Source organism: Ursus maritimus, unplaced genomic scaffold, assembly GCF_017311325.1.
Source record: "Ursus maritimus isolate PB19 unplaced genomic scaffold, ASM1731132v1 scaffold_21, whole genome shotgun sequence".
NCBI lineage: Eukaryota > Metazoa > Chordata > Mammalia > Carnivora > Ursidae > Ursus > Ursus maritimus.
The window spans coordinates 26,427,093-26,443,060 of record NW_024424564.1 but is presented as its reverse complement, the minus strand read 5'-3'; the positions used below and the strand labels follow the sequence as shown (position 1 = coordinate 26,443,060).

The 15,968-nt window shown below is 33.2% G+C and overlaps 1 protein-coding gene across 1 annotated transcript in view; it reads right to left on the bottom strand.

Annotated features, from left to right (window-relative positions):
• Positions 1-7,667: 7,667 nt before the first annotated feature.
• TMTC3 (transmembrane O-mannosyltransferase targeting cadherins 3) overlaps positions 7,668-15,968 on the bottom strand; it is a 50,394-nt gene continuing 42,093 nt past the window's right edge. Inside the window, exons 12-14 of the mRNA XM_008687666.2 lie at positions 15,603-15,772; positions 13,757-13,983; positions 7,668-11,865 (exon numbers count right to left, since the gene is read on the bottom strand). Coding sequence (XP_008685888.1) covers positions 11,051-11,865; positions 13,757-13,983; positions 15,603-15,772 — 1,212 coding nt within the window. The 3' untranslated portion in view covers positions 7,668-11,050. The remainder of the gene's footprint in view (positions 11,866-13,756; positions 13,984-15,602; positions 15,773-15,968) is intronic.

Here is a 15,968-nt window from a genome sequence, read left to right as displayed (position 1 = left end):
TTAGTTAAGATGAGGTTGTAATAGAGTAGAGTGGACCTTAAATCCAGTATTACTGGTGTCCTTGTAAGAGGGGAGAGAGAGACACACACAGAGAATGCCATATGAATGAAGGCAGATTAAAGTGACACATTTACAAGCCAAAGAACATAGAATAATTGTTGACAACTGCCAGAAGCTAGAAAGAAGTCATGAAGAGATTCTCCTTCAGTGCTCCCAGAAGGAACCAACACTGCTAACACCCCAGTTTTAGACTTCCAGCCTCCAGAATTGTGAGACAATAAATTTCTGTTTTAAGCCATCCAAGTTTGTGGTACTTTCTGATAGCAGTCCTAGGACATTAATATAGCCACAATGCACTGTCAATCACTTTAATCCTGAGCTGAATGGCTTTGTTTTGTGTTTTGGTTGTTTTTGTTTGTTTTATTTTTTTATATCTGTGCCCCTGGACTGCATATTCTCAATGGGAGTAATTCATTCCCTTCTTGGACAATGACTGCTTAAATGGAAGTATGTGGGAGAGGACTGAGATAGTACAATCTTTTCTCAACTAACATTCTTGCTAAGTCTCCCACCTCTGATTTTGCTTGAGTCAATGGTAGCCTGGGACAAAAAAACAGCTATTCCAGACTGCTGGTAAAGGACCTTTATACAAAACAATATTCTCTGGTTTGTTTTCAGATGGAACAGACCCAACTTAAGATTTCTCATTCTTATTTGACCTTACTGAAGACTCTACCATGCTGAATTTTTCAAAACAAATTCCCTTGTCCTGTTGGCTTCTTTAGCACAAGACACACAGTGGACAATTTATTGTTATTTTGCTTACGGTTAATTAAAACTGTTTTCAAGTCTGGGATTGAGAGACCCAAGCTGCCCTTCATGAGCTCGGCCAGACTACATACAAAGTGTAGTTCCTATTCAAAAGTTGGCACAACCACTCAAAATTGGTTCAAGCTGCTTCCACTTTGTTTACTTTATTGCCTTTCCAGATGTAGCTTGACCAGGTGTCTAATTAGAATATCCACTTCCCTAATTTTTTGCTTCTATTATCTGCTACTCTATCCCGGCTCTATTCTCATATAGGATTTTTCCTTATGATGAGAAAGTGGTTGCCACAATGTTAAACTTACATTCTTTCTCATTTTAAGTCAATGAAGTGTTAGCAAAATCATGGGTCATTTCATTGGCTTTGATTACATTCTCATTCCTAAATGAATCATAGTAGATGGATTAATACCAAGTGATTAATGACAGGTCTGAGCCCTATACTCTGGCCTCCACACCTCCAAAAACACATGAGCTAATTATGAGGAAAGACTAAATCCCCAAATGAGCATTAGTAAAAGTAGAGTAAATTGAATATAGTCAGAAAATGTGCATTACAAATAGAATTAAAACATTTTTGTTGATTCGTATTTTAAAAATACATAATGCCTAGAGGAGAAAATAAAAATCAATGGATCAGATAAAAAATTGCATTTGTGGGGCGCCTGGGTGGCACAGCGCTTGAGTGTCTGCCTTCGGCTCAGGGCGTGATCCCGGCGTTGGGGGATCGAGCCCCACGTCAGGCTCCTCCACTATGAGCTTGCTTCTTCCTCTCCCACTCCCCCTGCTTGTGTTCCCTCTCTCGCTGGCTGTCTCTATCTCTGTCAAATAAATAAATAAAATCTTTAAAAAAAAATTGCATTTGTATGCACATCAACTGATGAATGGATAAAGACCATAGTATATCCATATAATGTAATACTACTTGGTAATAAACCGTTGATGAATGAAACTAAAAATAATTATTCTCAGTGTGTCTTAGTTTGGGCTGCTATAACAAAATGTCATAGGCTGGGTGGCTTAAATAATAGACATTTCTGATAGTTCTGGAGGCTGAGAAATCTAAGAACAAAGTGCCAGAGGTACTCTGTCACAGTGAGAACTCTCTCCCTGGCATGCAGATGGCCACCTCGTACGGTGGAGAGGGAGAGAGAGATCAGAGTTCTCTCTCTCCCTCTTCTTATAAAAACAATAATCCCTTCCTGGAGGCCCCACTGTTATGACCTTCTCTAAACCTAATTACCTCCCAAGGGCTCCACCTCTGAATATCATATTAAGGGTTAGGACTTCAACATATGAATGGGGGTTGGGCACAAACATTTAGTCCATTGCGGAGTGAAAAGCCAGACAAATAATGCATGATGCCATTATATAAAACTGTAGAAAAGGTAAACTAATCTATAGAGGCAGAAAGCACATCAATGGTTTTAGGGACAGGGCTGGAGGTAGGACTGGAGGAATTGCAATGGGCATGAGGAAATTTTGATGAGTGCATATGTTCACTATCACGATTGTGGTGATGGTTTCACAGGTATATAGGTGTCAAAATTTAACAAATTGTACACTTTAAAGATGAGTTCATTATGTCAATTATATCTCAATAAAGCTGTTTTAAAAATATTCTATTGTACATTCTTTCAGTCATTCTCTATTTGATAGTTATCACTAAATTGTGATTGTATAATTCTTTTGTATACGTTTCACCTGTGCCCCTGGACTGCATATAAATTTTTACTGTATTTTTCCATTTCCTTAAATACATCTTTTAATATTATACTTTTTTGAAGTTCATTATGTACATCTGGAAAGACATATATCCTGAATTGTCAAAAATTGAACCTATCTGTGCAAACATAACCCAGATCAAGAAAAAGAACAATACCAGAACATTGGTGCCTGCCCTCACATTCCTTTCCAATAAACGTCCTAGGGTAACCTTTCCTAGGGTAACCACTGTCCTGACTTGTAACAGCACAAATTCATCTTGCCAGTTTTTGAGCTTATATTAATAGAATTGTAACAGTAGTATCTTTTGTGTTTGGCTTTATCAAATATTATATTTGTGAGATCCATTCATGTTGCTTCATGTAGTAGTAGTTCATGCATATTCATTATCTATTCATCGCATTTCGCTGTATGACTATAACAAATATCTTGTCTATTTTTCATGAGTATTTTGAAGTTTTTTTTTTTAAAGATTTTATTTATTTATTTATTTGAGAGAAAGACAGCACAAGCTTGCGGGAGAAGGAGAAGCAGATTCCCACTGAGCAGGGAACCCGATGTGTGGCTCAATTCCAGGACCCTGGGATCATGACCCGAGCCACCCAGGGGCTCCAATTTCATGAGTATTTTGATTACTTCAAGGTTGGGGCTTTCACAATTAACCCTAAGAACATTCTTATATCTTTTAGTGCACCAGTAGATTTCTTTTGTCAATATGCCTCAGAGAGAGTGGAATTACTGGGCCATGAATATTTCCATCACCCGTAAAATTTCCCTTGGTTTTCTTTGCTCCTGCCCCCATCCTTTACTTCTAGATATCCATGGTAGATTAGTTTGTTCTGGTATTTCATATGAATGAAATAATATATAGTGTACTCTTTTGTGTATGGCTTCTTTTCGCTCAAAGGTACAATTTTTTTTAATTGCTGAAGAGTATTTCATTGTTTGAATATATCAAAATTTGTTTATCCATTTATCTGCTGATGAGCATTTGGGTTGTTTCGTTTTTCCCATGGAATAAAGCTACTATGAATATTTGCATTCTTATCAAATAGCATAGTCTTGGAATTTACTGAGGTTTCCTTTATGGTCTGATATATAGAGTACATTTGTAAATATTCTTTATGTGCTAAGAAATAATGCATATTGTGTGAAGTGAAATTCTATATATATATTTAATACTTTATCATTATTAAAGTCTTTATCCACTTAGTTTTTTCTGTGTTTCATCCATTAGTCTCTCAGATGATTTTGTTAAAATCTCCAGTTACAATTTCCGATTTATCTATTTCCCTGTACTATTTGTTGTTGCTTATTTTTAGGTTATATTGTTGACGTGTGTTTATTATGGACATCTCTTCTGGCGCGCCTGGGTGGCCCAGTCAGTTAAGCGTCTGCCTTCAGCTCAGGTCATGATCCCAGGGTCTTGGGATGGAGCCCCACATTGGGTTCCCTGCTCACTGGGGAACCTGTTTCTCTCTCTCCCTCTGCTGCTCTCCCTGCTTGTGCTGTCAAATAAATAAAATCTTAAAAAAAAATGGACATCTCTTCTTATTCTATTATTCCTTTTACTAGTATACATCATTTACTTTCCCTTTTCTTTTGGCAAGAATTCTGTTTTTTCATGTATTAAAATTGCTACCCCAGATTGCTTAAGACTTTGTCTTACTTCAACTTTTCTATATATAACAAGTGTTTCATAGACAATGTTTCTGGACCTTATATTTATAATTCAATGTAAGTAAATATTATATAAAACTTAATATAACTAAAACATAAAAAAATAGAACTCTAAGGGCTTGTTAGGTTTAACTTATTTTACATTTGTTTTAACTACTGCTATATATTAGTCCTTCAATCTTTTAAGATTTTATACACTTCAGAGAGAGAGAGAGAGATTGAGAGAATGAAAAGGGGCAGAGGGAGAAGCAGACTCCCCGCTGAGCAGGGAGACCCCTGTGGGACTTGATCCCAGGACTCTGGGATCATGACCTGAGCCAAAGGCAGATGCTAAACCAACTGAGCCACCCAGGCGCCCTATTAGTCCTTTAATCTAATGCTGTTTTTACACTGCACTTTCAGTTGCCCTATCTCCATTACTACATTCTTTTGGCTAGAGTGGGTTTTCTTCTGATGGATTAAAAGTTATAAATTATTCATATATTTGTAGTATTTAACCTAAGTCCCATAATCATGTTTATTTACCCTCTTGATGTCTTAAACTTTGCCACTGCTTTGAGGAGATAAACCATTAGCAGGCTCTCATGTCCCTTTGGTTTCTCCCCTACCTTCCCGTTTTTTGCTTTAAACTGGATATATTTTCTTTTTCTTCATTTGTCTTTCTTAGAGTAAACTTATCCAGTAGGCATGGGGTTTGGAAGAAAGGATAGGGGGAATGAATACCTCTGGATGTGATATTCAATGGACCACTGAATTCATGGTTTTGGAGCTTAGAGAAAATCTAGGCTGGAGATTTGGAATCCTACATAGCTGAAACCACTGCTCAAAGGAGACAGGATAAAAAGAGTAGGAGAGCGAACACTAGTATTTAAGGTACATGCATAAATCAAGAAGTTTGCAAATGACACTGCACATCCATTTACCAGAGGAAATGGTGTCATAAAGAGATACTGTATTAAAAATGTACACACTACAAATGGTCCCAAATTTATGATGGTTTGACTTAAAATTTTTTTGCCTTTATAATGGTGCAAAAGAGATACGCATTCAGTAGAAACTGTACTTCAAATTTTGAATTTCGATCTTGTCCTGGATTAGTGAGTGATACGCAGTATGATATTCTCTAGTAATGCTGAGCAGGATTAGCCAGCCATGGGATCATGGGGGTGAATAACCAACACACTGACAACTGTTCTATACCCACACAACTGTTCAGTTTTCCCACTTTCAGTATTCAACAATTACATGAGATATTCAACACTTTATCATAAAACACATTTTGTGTCTGATGATTTTGCCCAATTGTAGGCTAACATAAGTGTTCTGAGAACACTGAATGTAGGCTAGGCTAAGCTTTGATGTTCAGTACGTTAGACGTATTAAATACATTTTCAACTTACAGTACTCTCAACTTACAACGGGTTTATTGGTATGTAACCCCATTGTAAATCAATCAAGATCTGTATATTCACTGCCCAGAATTTAATTTTAAAGATATCACTATTGGGTGTAAGTCCAATTCTGTTGACAGTTTGATTACCCTGATTCCACTCCCAAAAGGCAGTTACCTGGCCTGCCAGTGCCCATCAAAAACAGGACTCTGGTCAGAAGTGGCCTTGCAGTTACAAAGCTTTTTTTTTTGTGGTCTCTCTTAATACCTCGCTTAGATAGGCAGAATGGTGAAGAAACTCCACATCCCTCAAATAACTCCCACTATACTGCCTGAAACTTACAAAGAAAAGACGTGCACTTGAATTAACTGTTGAGATGACTAACAAGATGCATCACCTATCATTCATAGTTTAGTGTGGATTAATCAGACGACCTTCCTAATTCAGAAATTAAAGCAATGGGGGAAGTAAGGAGTAAAGAAGACTGAGTTTTAACCATGCATGAAAATCTTTAAGAAAGGGTAAACTAGAATGGTTTGGTGAAGAGTATTTTGCTTAAGGTAAAAATTGAAGGTATCAGGTTCTTATAGAATAAAAATACTAGTTGATGGGAAATATGCTATCCATCGGCATAGTTACAGAAATGTAAGTCATGAAGAAAGTAGATTCCAAAGGACATGAATTTACCTGAGATCAAGTCTTCAGAGACTTTTAGGCATTACTATTTTCTTATGCTACCTCCCTGATGGCAGTGAACAGCAAAAGAACAAGGTACTATAGTTTTAAGGTGTCTGAGTTCTCATTTCTGCATTTTAATAATTAATTGTATATAATTTATAAATTTAGTATTGAATAAATAGATTTTATTTTAGGCTGTCTATATACCTACTGGCTTAGATGGCTAAGGAACAAGCATTAATATTAAATATCTAATAATTTGTTTGCTATATGACCATCACTGACATCATCTCTGCTAACACATATATAAAGCAAATCATGTGCATCAAATGCAATCATAAGCCTTATGATTACATTAATGATTAACATCTATTATTTACTACATACCAAAGCCCTGTTTACATTAATAATTAACATCTACCATTTACTATATACCAAGAACTATTCTAAACAATTTAATTAATATATTTAATATAAATATAACATATATATATTTTCCATTTGCTGAATGTATTTAAACAAATCAATTTAGAAATGTCATAGAGTTAAACAGAACTTCTGACATGTAAACATACTACCATGTTCTGAAACAGATGTTAACACCTGATAAAAGTTAATAATCACTTGTTAGGAAAGCTATCCATTAATAAGGTTAGTCTTCAGGAAAACTAAAACCATTTGTTTTTTTCAGTTTTCCAATCTGACAACGAAATATTACCAAACCACAATCAAATAAAATAAAGACAACACTGGATGGATAGATCAGTACTATGGCTTGGTTATAGCTGTGAACCATTTCGTTCTTGGTGCCACGTGAAAAAAAATTAAGCCAATTACACCAAATAAACCATGGCTTTTGCTTATCACAATTTACTAAGTGATGTTAACTATGGTCCTTGTCAAATATGTTTGGTAAAGGCTATTTACAATGTACATGGTTGAGCATGAACTATTCATAGTTACAAAGATACCTACCAGTTTATACGATATATATATATTATACACACACACACACACACACACACACACACCAAGGAATTATAGGTTAAACAATTCCCCTAAGTTACACTAGTGAGGGTGGAACCAGGATTTGAATTCAGGCAGATCTATAACTTAGACTCCTAATTATTTCACTACACTGACTTCTACTTATGTGTATAAAATTCCATGTTTGAATTTAATTATCTCATTTTCTTTAGTTTCTGTCACTAAGGATTGAAAATGTATCACTGTTGAAACTAATTTAACACATGCCTTTCTCAGATCATTGCTAATAAAACTACCCACCAGCTCTTCTGTCTTTAAGGAGGCAGAAATCTCTTGACACACTATTTTACTTTTCATTTGAACACTAAAAGGCAATTCAGGTGAAGGTTTTAAAAAGTATCAATTTTATACTGAATATTTAGAAATATGGTACACACAGACGCGACAGTAATACAAAATTCATATAATTTAAAACTATTTTCTTATAAACCCTTAACATGGATGGCTGACAGCTCCTAACAGACAAAATTTTGGACAAAGGTACCAGATATTTTGGGGGGTTCATTTTAAATACCATTTAGTCATGCAAACAATTAGGTTTTTAAAAAAATAAATATGACAAATATATGGATTTCTGAAGTAGAAATTGACATACAAATCTATACATTTTCATAATAGTTTTCATTAAAGCATCTTCAAAGTATTCTGTAACATGAAGTTCAGAGCTCAAATTAGATGTAATGAAAAAGCATGAGGTTTTATTAGAATTGTGTAATTCACATACTAAATATTCACATAAAAGTAAACACAAAATTGCAAACATAACTGTTTTATCCTCTGAGTCATTAGCTTCATGAAATTACTTAATGGGATAATTACAAGATAAAATTCTCAATTCTTAATGTTAATAAGGAAATACATATAGGAGCAATACGAGAAAAACTTAATTCTTCCCTCTGAGAAGTAGTGAAAAAGTAACATAATTGCCCCTTGGGATTGTCGAAGCTTTCCTAGAATTCCTTAGGGAAAAGATACTTTTGTTAAACAGTGAGAACTAAAACTACATCCCTTTACCAGCACACAAACCTGTAAGCTTTCTTTTCCAAACATACAGATGCTCACAACTCTGAACTGTAAATTAGTGAACTGGGTTAAAATGTCCCTACCAACCATTTCCCCAAAAAGACAGTTCCAAAGAGGGGGGAAAAGTCTATTACCTTTTTTCACTTCAACAGCTTGAATAAAATTCCTACTATGAGTTTAAGAGAATAATCAATTTCACATAAACAAGCTTGATGGTACTTAAGATGAAATAAATACTAGTTATTAGAAAAGCATATTCATTGAAACATCAAAACTTAACCAGGTTATGATCCTAATTTAAAAAGTTAGTACAGGAGAGATAAGAGGATTTTCTTTAATTTAGAGCAGTGATCATTAACTCTGACTACAAATTAGGATCACTCTGAGAACTTTAAGAAAATGGAAGCATGGCTCCCTTCCTAAGAAACTCAGATTAAACTGTTGTGGGTTGGGGTCCATATTAAAGAGTCCTCCAGATGATTCTAATATGAAGTGAGGGTTGAGAAACATTAATTTGGAAAAATTACTAATCAGGGTGGATTTGATTTAAATAAATCATTTAAAATTCAAATAGGGGAGCACTTCCTACATTATAGGCATTGTTCTAAGTGCAAATAAGGAGGAATTCTTTTTTCTATAAAAATCATTGGATAACAATATATTTTTTATCTTTTGAATAGTTACATAATTTTATTAAAATATTACTCAAAGCTATTATGATCTGCTGTCACAAAAGAGTCCCTTCTACTTTTCTGACTTATCGTCACTTGATACTGTAACAGAAGAGATCAAACTCAGAAACTTTTTCTCAAGTTACGTGGACAGAACATAAAATTAACACAGATTTTGTTTTTCAAGTCATAGTATATGAGGTATTCTCCATCTTATATCTGGAGTCACAAAGCCATAATTTAAAAACTGAAACTGGATATTGCTTTAATGCTGAACAGAATCTCTAAATCAAAAATGAACTATGTATGATTGGTGTCAGTGCTTGATTTAAATTGCCTAAAAAATAATTTATGACACAACCTCAGAGAACCTAGTAAGAGTGGATCTTTAATGTAGACCATGTTTCCTTGTGACCTATTTATAAAATATTTCTTTATAAAAACTTACAGTAATATGATTTTTGAAATATACGTAATTAGAAATTAGTCATCTCAAAGGAACAGAAATAACAGTTTTGGAAATTCTACATAATTAGAAATTAGTTACTATCCTGGGATGATAGCTTGAGCTTTAACATTTTAAATTAAAACCACCTTATCAGGTATTATAAAACTCATTTGAAATGTATTTTAACTCAAGAAAAAACATCAGATATAAATTAATAAACTTGATTTATGTCTACTCTTCAACCCAACAGTTTTCAGGTTTAAATTTGCTAAAACCAACTGACTATTAATCCTATACAAGGCTAATTACCTTTTATAGATGGACAGCAGGCCAAAATGATTAAATTTTGGTTAAATTGTAATATATGTATATACAGGAAAATGCAATAGCAATTTGTTTTCCATAGTTGATGGAATTAAAAGGAATTAAAACAGCTTTACAATTTTTATGAAAGCTCAGTAGTCAAATAAATATTTAATAAAAATATACACCATAGGAAGATAACAAGAACTTAGTGTTTAAAAATAAACTTTGTCACATTGTTTTGCTTTCACTTAAATAGAACAAGCAACTCAAATAGTTGCTTAAGGTATTTAAGAATGATTAAGGTGTGTTTTTGGAACAATTAAAATTAGAATAACACTAGAGAGATAACACTAAGATGAAAGAGAAACTATGTTTTAACTCAAAGGTTTAAAGTTATGGTTATTGGGGCTTTTTCAGTATGACCAAGATCCTAATAGACATGTATAGTTTGGGGAGTAAAAACTCAAAGATAGTCATAATTATGTGGTTCATGCTGTGAAACTCTCAGTATGTAAAAAAATACAAATACAGTATATATAAGCACCATTAGAAATGTGCGTGTGTGTATATGTATATTTATACTTAAAACTTTACCTGATTAAAAACTGCATTTCAGAGTAAAGTTAAGGACAAAGCACACAACTATGAAAATACATTCTTAAGCTAATATGTCATGGGACTTATTTTTAAAAGCTTCATCTGGCATTCCTTCTAAAAATCAACAAAATAATACAACATAAAGGAAACCAGTACTCTTTTATGGTGCAAATCCCCCTCAGTTAAACAGAAATTTCCAAAGAAAAAAGAATGTGTTCGATAAGTGTTTTCAATCCATAATCAGATTCCAACAGAAGGTAATGAAGTCAACTAATAAATGCAAATTCATAGAATAAACCAGCATATGTTAAATTTGCCCCCAAGGGACTATCATTCAGGTTTCAGATTATTTTTAATTGAGAGTAGTCAAGATTACTCTGCAGGAAAAAATCTTCCTTCTATATAAAAGATAGAAATTTGCAAACTGTAATTTAATATTTCTGCCATGGTCACCAAAACTCAGAAAACCGTCATATCTTATACAATACATACCCTGGGGTAAGACAGGTCTTTAATGAAAATCGCATTTTGATCCTATGTAGAGGCAGCTCATGATAGACTGTTACGCGTATACTTGCTATTTTTCAAAGCTCCCAGAATAAGCAATCACATAAGATACACTGAACTTCTTTGAGGACATTGTGACATGATAAATAATGTTATTCACCATTTAAAATACGTTCAATCTCTTCTAGTCTTTTTAAAGCAGCAACTCTTTTCTTCTCAATTTCTTTGATTTCCTTTGTTGTTTTGTGGGGGGTCTCTTTGTCTGTATTTTTTCCTAACAGTTTGTTGGATTTAGACTGACTTTTATTATCACTTGGTTTTATGATCTTTGTAGGTCTAGGTTCACTTCCTACTTCTTTTACATTTTCAGCTGGAATTTTGTCTCCTTCTACACCTGAAGTCTTACCAGTTGGGGATATTGGCTGTTCTGCAAAACTAGATGAGGAAATTTTTTCCCTGACTATATTCAAATGGCGTTGAATATATTCTTCATGTGGTGCTAATGCCAATGTCTCAACCAGGCATCTTTCAGCTTTTAGTAAGTCCTTCTCTTCAAAATAAACAACACAAAGATTGTGTTTTCCTTGCACATTGCTTGGATCCATCTCCAAAATCTTTTCAAAACATTTTTTTGCTCCAAGTATATCTTTCTTTTGATTCATCAGAATGTCTCCCTTTAAAATAAGACCCTTGATATGATCAGGATAGTGTCTGAGTAACTCTTCCAAGATTGGCAAAGCCATTAATTCCTTTGCTGTCTGAGAATACAGGAGAGCCAGATTAAACAAAGCACTTCTGAAATCGGCTTGTAATTTTATGGCTTTCTTCATCCACATCTCTGCTTCACTGTCCTTTTTGTCATCCATGGCAAGCATTCCCAGATTGAAATAACCATTAGCATCTTGTGGCTCTTCATTTATATAGCTTAGAAGTCGTTTTCTAGCTTCTGGTCTGAGTTTAACCTCACCTAAGAATAATTTTTTAAAAAGAAAAAAACATATTGTTAACAAATGAATTAAGTCTGAGGAACAAAAGCCACTTTCAGTATTTATCTAGTTAGATTAGAAAAAGCATCAAAACAACTAATTTCTGTAACTAAATCAAAAAGTAGAAAGCAAAAAACTCAAAGCTTTCACAGGGAAGACCGTGTTTAAAACACTGAAGTGATAGCTCATTTCCTTTCCTTTAAGGCAGCAAGAGTGCCTCAAAATCCTGAAGGGGCAAAAATATCCCTTTAGAGTTGAGAATCTAACTGGGAGTAGCAGAGGAAGATTATGCAATTAAGAGGAAGAGGCACTGGATTTGCCAACAATGACATGTATTCAATCTTGATTCTGTTAACACTATGACTTTATGCATTAAATCATTTAACTTCTCTGGGTTGGCCTGAATTTTCTTTTTCTTTCTTTTTTTTTAAGATTTTATTTATTTATTTGACAGAGAGCGCACGCGTGTGCACCCCCAGGCAAGGAGAGCAGCCTAGGGAGAAGCAGTCTTTCCGCTGAGCAGGGAGCCCCATGCGGGGCTCAATCCCAGTGACCTGAGCCAAAGGCAGGAAGCTTAATGAAGGCAGACGCTTAACCAATTGAGCCATCCAGGCGTCCCAGCCTCTGAATTTTCTAAGAATTACATGACACATATGTAAAAAACCTCAGGAAATAGTAACTATTATTGGATAAACAAAATGCTGCAGTCTTACAAAATCAGATTTTTTAATATATTACTTCAAATTTTTTAGGACTTTCAAAGGTAAAAAAATACCACTAAACATAAAGCTTAAACATTTAAATTAGGATTCAAGAAACAAATATTTCAGATAATTTCTAATGCAAATAAATACAAAAAAATTCAAGTTCCATGACTACGAACCTTAGGATACAATTTTATGTCAAATAAAGGCCATTTTTCATGATTACCAAGATTAGCTAACTTTACAAAAACGTTAACCTTTCTCTGAAGCCATGTTTTAAATACCAGCCATAAAGATCTTCTTCTATCCTTTTATTTGACAATAAGATGAATAAAAAAAATATAAAACATATCAGTTGGCTTAAGTTCTTATCTTGAACTAGTTACTAAATTAGCCACATGAAATTTGGGGTAGTTATTAGATCTATTTGATCCTTAATATAAAAATAGAAGACTGGTAAAAGTAAACTCAAATACCCTCTTTAACTCAAATACTATGATTTTATGATTCTTTTTGTTTTTTGTAAAAGTTTTTAAAAAGTATCTAAGATTTAACTACAAAATATAAATGTAGATTTTTTTCCAAACTAAAAATTAATATTATAAATTATATATATCACCTTCCACTGTACTACTAAAATACCCATATATCAAAGATTCTAATTTACTGTCACGAATAATTTAGTTTTGTTGAATTACAGGAAATTACAATAATATCTCAGAAAATAAAACTAGATATAAAATGATACCAAAAACACTTGGTCATACTATTCAAGAGAAAATACATTTTCTTCCTAAAACATATAATGCTTTTGTCTCCCTAGAAATAATTACAAAAAATTTTTTGCAAGTTCTGATTATTTAATGTATATGTATATATAAGAGATTATTTCTGTACATAAAATGACAAAACAGATTAAAAAGGCACTGCTTAATAGAATGTCTGAAAAGTTAAGTCTTAACATATACCCAAAGAACTAACAATTGTGTTAGAGTGTATTACTTGAAAATCGTACTTCAAGTATTTTAAACATTCTTAGAAATAATTTATGTACAGTTTTGATATAAACTATCCATTCATAAAGCATTTGCCTCAGGTAATGTACGTTCAGGTTTTATTTTATTTCAAACAATATGTTTAAATACAGAAACATTTTGAGAAAACATACCTGATTCTTGCATTAATATAGCAGAATTGAATAATGCTAGTTTATGCTTTGGATTTAGTTCTAAAGCATGATTAAAATTTTTTAGGGCTTCATTTGGTTCTTTAAGTTCAATATGAACAATTGCCAGGTTGTACCAAAGATCTGCATTATTTCTGTCCAGCTCTAGTGCTTTAAGATATGCTTCTTTTGCTTTGAGAGGTTTATTCATTTTTAAAAGCAACTCTCCTCTGTGGAAAAATCAAACACAAGCTTTACTCATATTACCATGTCAATCTGTAGACACTATTTTTCACAAGTTTTAAGCTTTTCCACATACTCACACTTTTCCTTTTTCCTTTTAACCTAAGCTTTTAAAGTTTCCTAACAAAAATAACTATCTGAATATGTCCTCAAACCTGAACTCATTAGTTACCAAATTTGGTTATGTTTTCAAATATTATTAGAGAAGGAAAAAGCATACCTGACTTTAAAGGGTAAGATATGAGGAGGTATCCAATAAAGGGAGAACAGGGAAAATATATTCTTTATGTACATCTTGAAAGACGGCAGACTAGACTAGACAACATCAGAAAAATGACAGTAAAAAGAATGGGAGATCAATAGTTCAGGAGACCAAGTAATAGCATTTGAAGAAGGAATATAAATATGGTGATGATGAGGAAATTCCAGTATTCAAATCTATGTTACAAGTCTCATTTATAAAGAGCAGAACATTTGAAAATTTTGCCTTTTCTTATATAAATTTAGTCTTCTACAATGTATTCTTATAAAATGGCCATTCATTAAAAATAAACAAAAAAACTCTACAAAACAACAAAAAAAGAATTTAAAAAGCTGATTGGGTAAGGGTTGCAGGGCACTTGTGCGACCAGCAGATACCTATGAAGAACACATCTGGATGAGGATCACAGTTTGAAAACCATTTTACAAATCTTTCTAATATGGTTCTATTTTCTGTTAGCTTAAAAAAGTCATATGTGCAAATCAATTTGAGTAGTTACTTTCATTATGATCCTATTATTTCCTTAAGTATTAGCATAGGAATGAAATCAAATGAACCACTAATATTCTCAATTAAAGCAACTTCTGCAATGAGTGTTTGTCCCAAATGCTTTTTTTAAAATGCAGATTACTGAATAATTCTTCATAGATCAATACATGATAGATTTTATTCACATATGCAACCCCACTAAACTTAGCTAATTTCAACAACTACTGAGTAAGACTGAACAAAGACAGCCTCCAACTTATGAACAGATTCTATCTCAAAAGCTTACTGAATTCTGAATACATTTTTCCCATAGAGGCAATGTTATAAATTATGATTAGGTTTTTGGGCTAGGCTACAAAACCAAGTTTAACATACAATTTTCCTCAAGTGTAATACAAATGATAATCCTTACATGGGAAAATATATTAAGTTCCAACATGTGGTGCCAAAAGTTTTTTTTACTGACAACTAAAAAGTTTCTTTTTGGTAAAAAGCATCAATAACCAGTCAGAAAGCTCTTGAAAGCTGGATTTTAGAAATAATCATTATAAAATGTAAGTTTCAGGTGTTTTAAGTAAAAATGAATGTGACCGTAAGAAGCAAATGAAACTAAAAAGGAGCTTCTACCCTTTCTTTCATATAAAACCTAAGTTTGCCACCACATGTTACAGACTGTTGTGAATTTCAAATCAAATCAATTAAATTTGATCTTAAGTCTAAAGTAGGCTGTTTCTATACTCCTGGTTGCTAAGATTACTAAAAGAAAAAAAAGCCAATTTAGTTCAGATAGTCAAAATGTACATGCAGATACAGCTTCAATTTTCTATAATGACAGCTTAAAGAGAACTACAATACCTGCTAATATAAGCCTGCTTGAAGTCGGGTCTCATGCTTATTGCTTGTCGGTACAGCTGATCTGCTTCTTCCAGCCGGGACTCATTTGCTCGGATAAGATTGGCCAGATTAATATAAACATTTAGGTGGTTAGGGGCAATTCTGGCTGCATATTTTTTACCAGGAATAATCTGTTCAGAAGAACATAATTTGAATTTCAGTACCAAACAAAAATAAAAAATAAGTACTCCTAGTGGCTTACTTAAAATATCCATGACATATAAAGGTTATGGTACTAGTTTTACTGCCAAATTAAAATAAATCATAAAAACATGAAAGCACCTGCAATATTTACAAAATATAAATAATCAATATTTTGTGGCATTA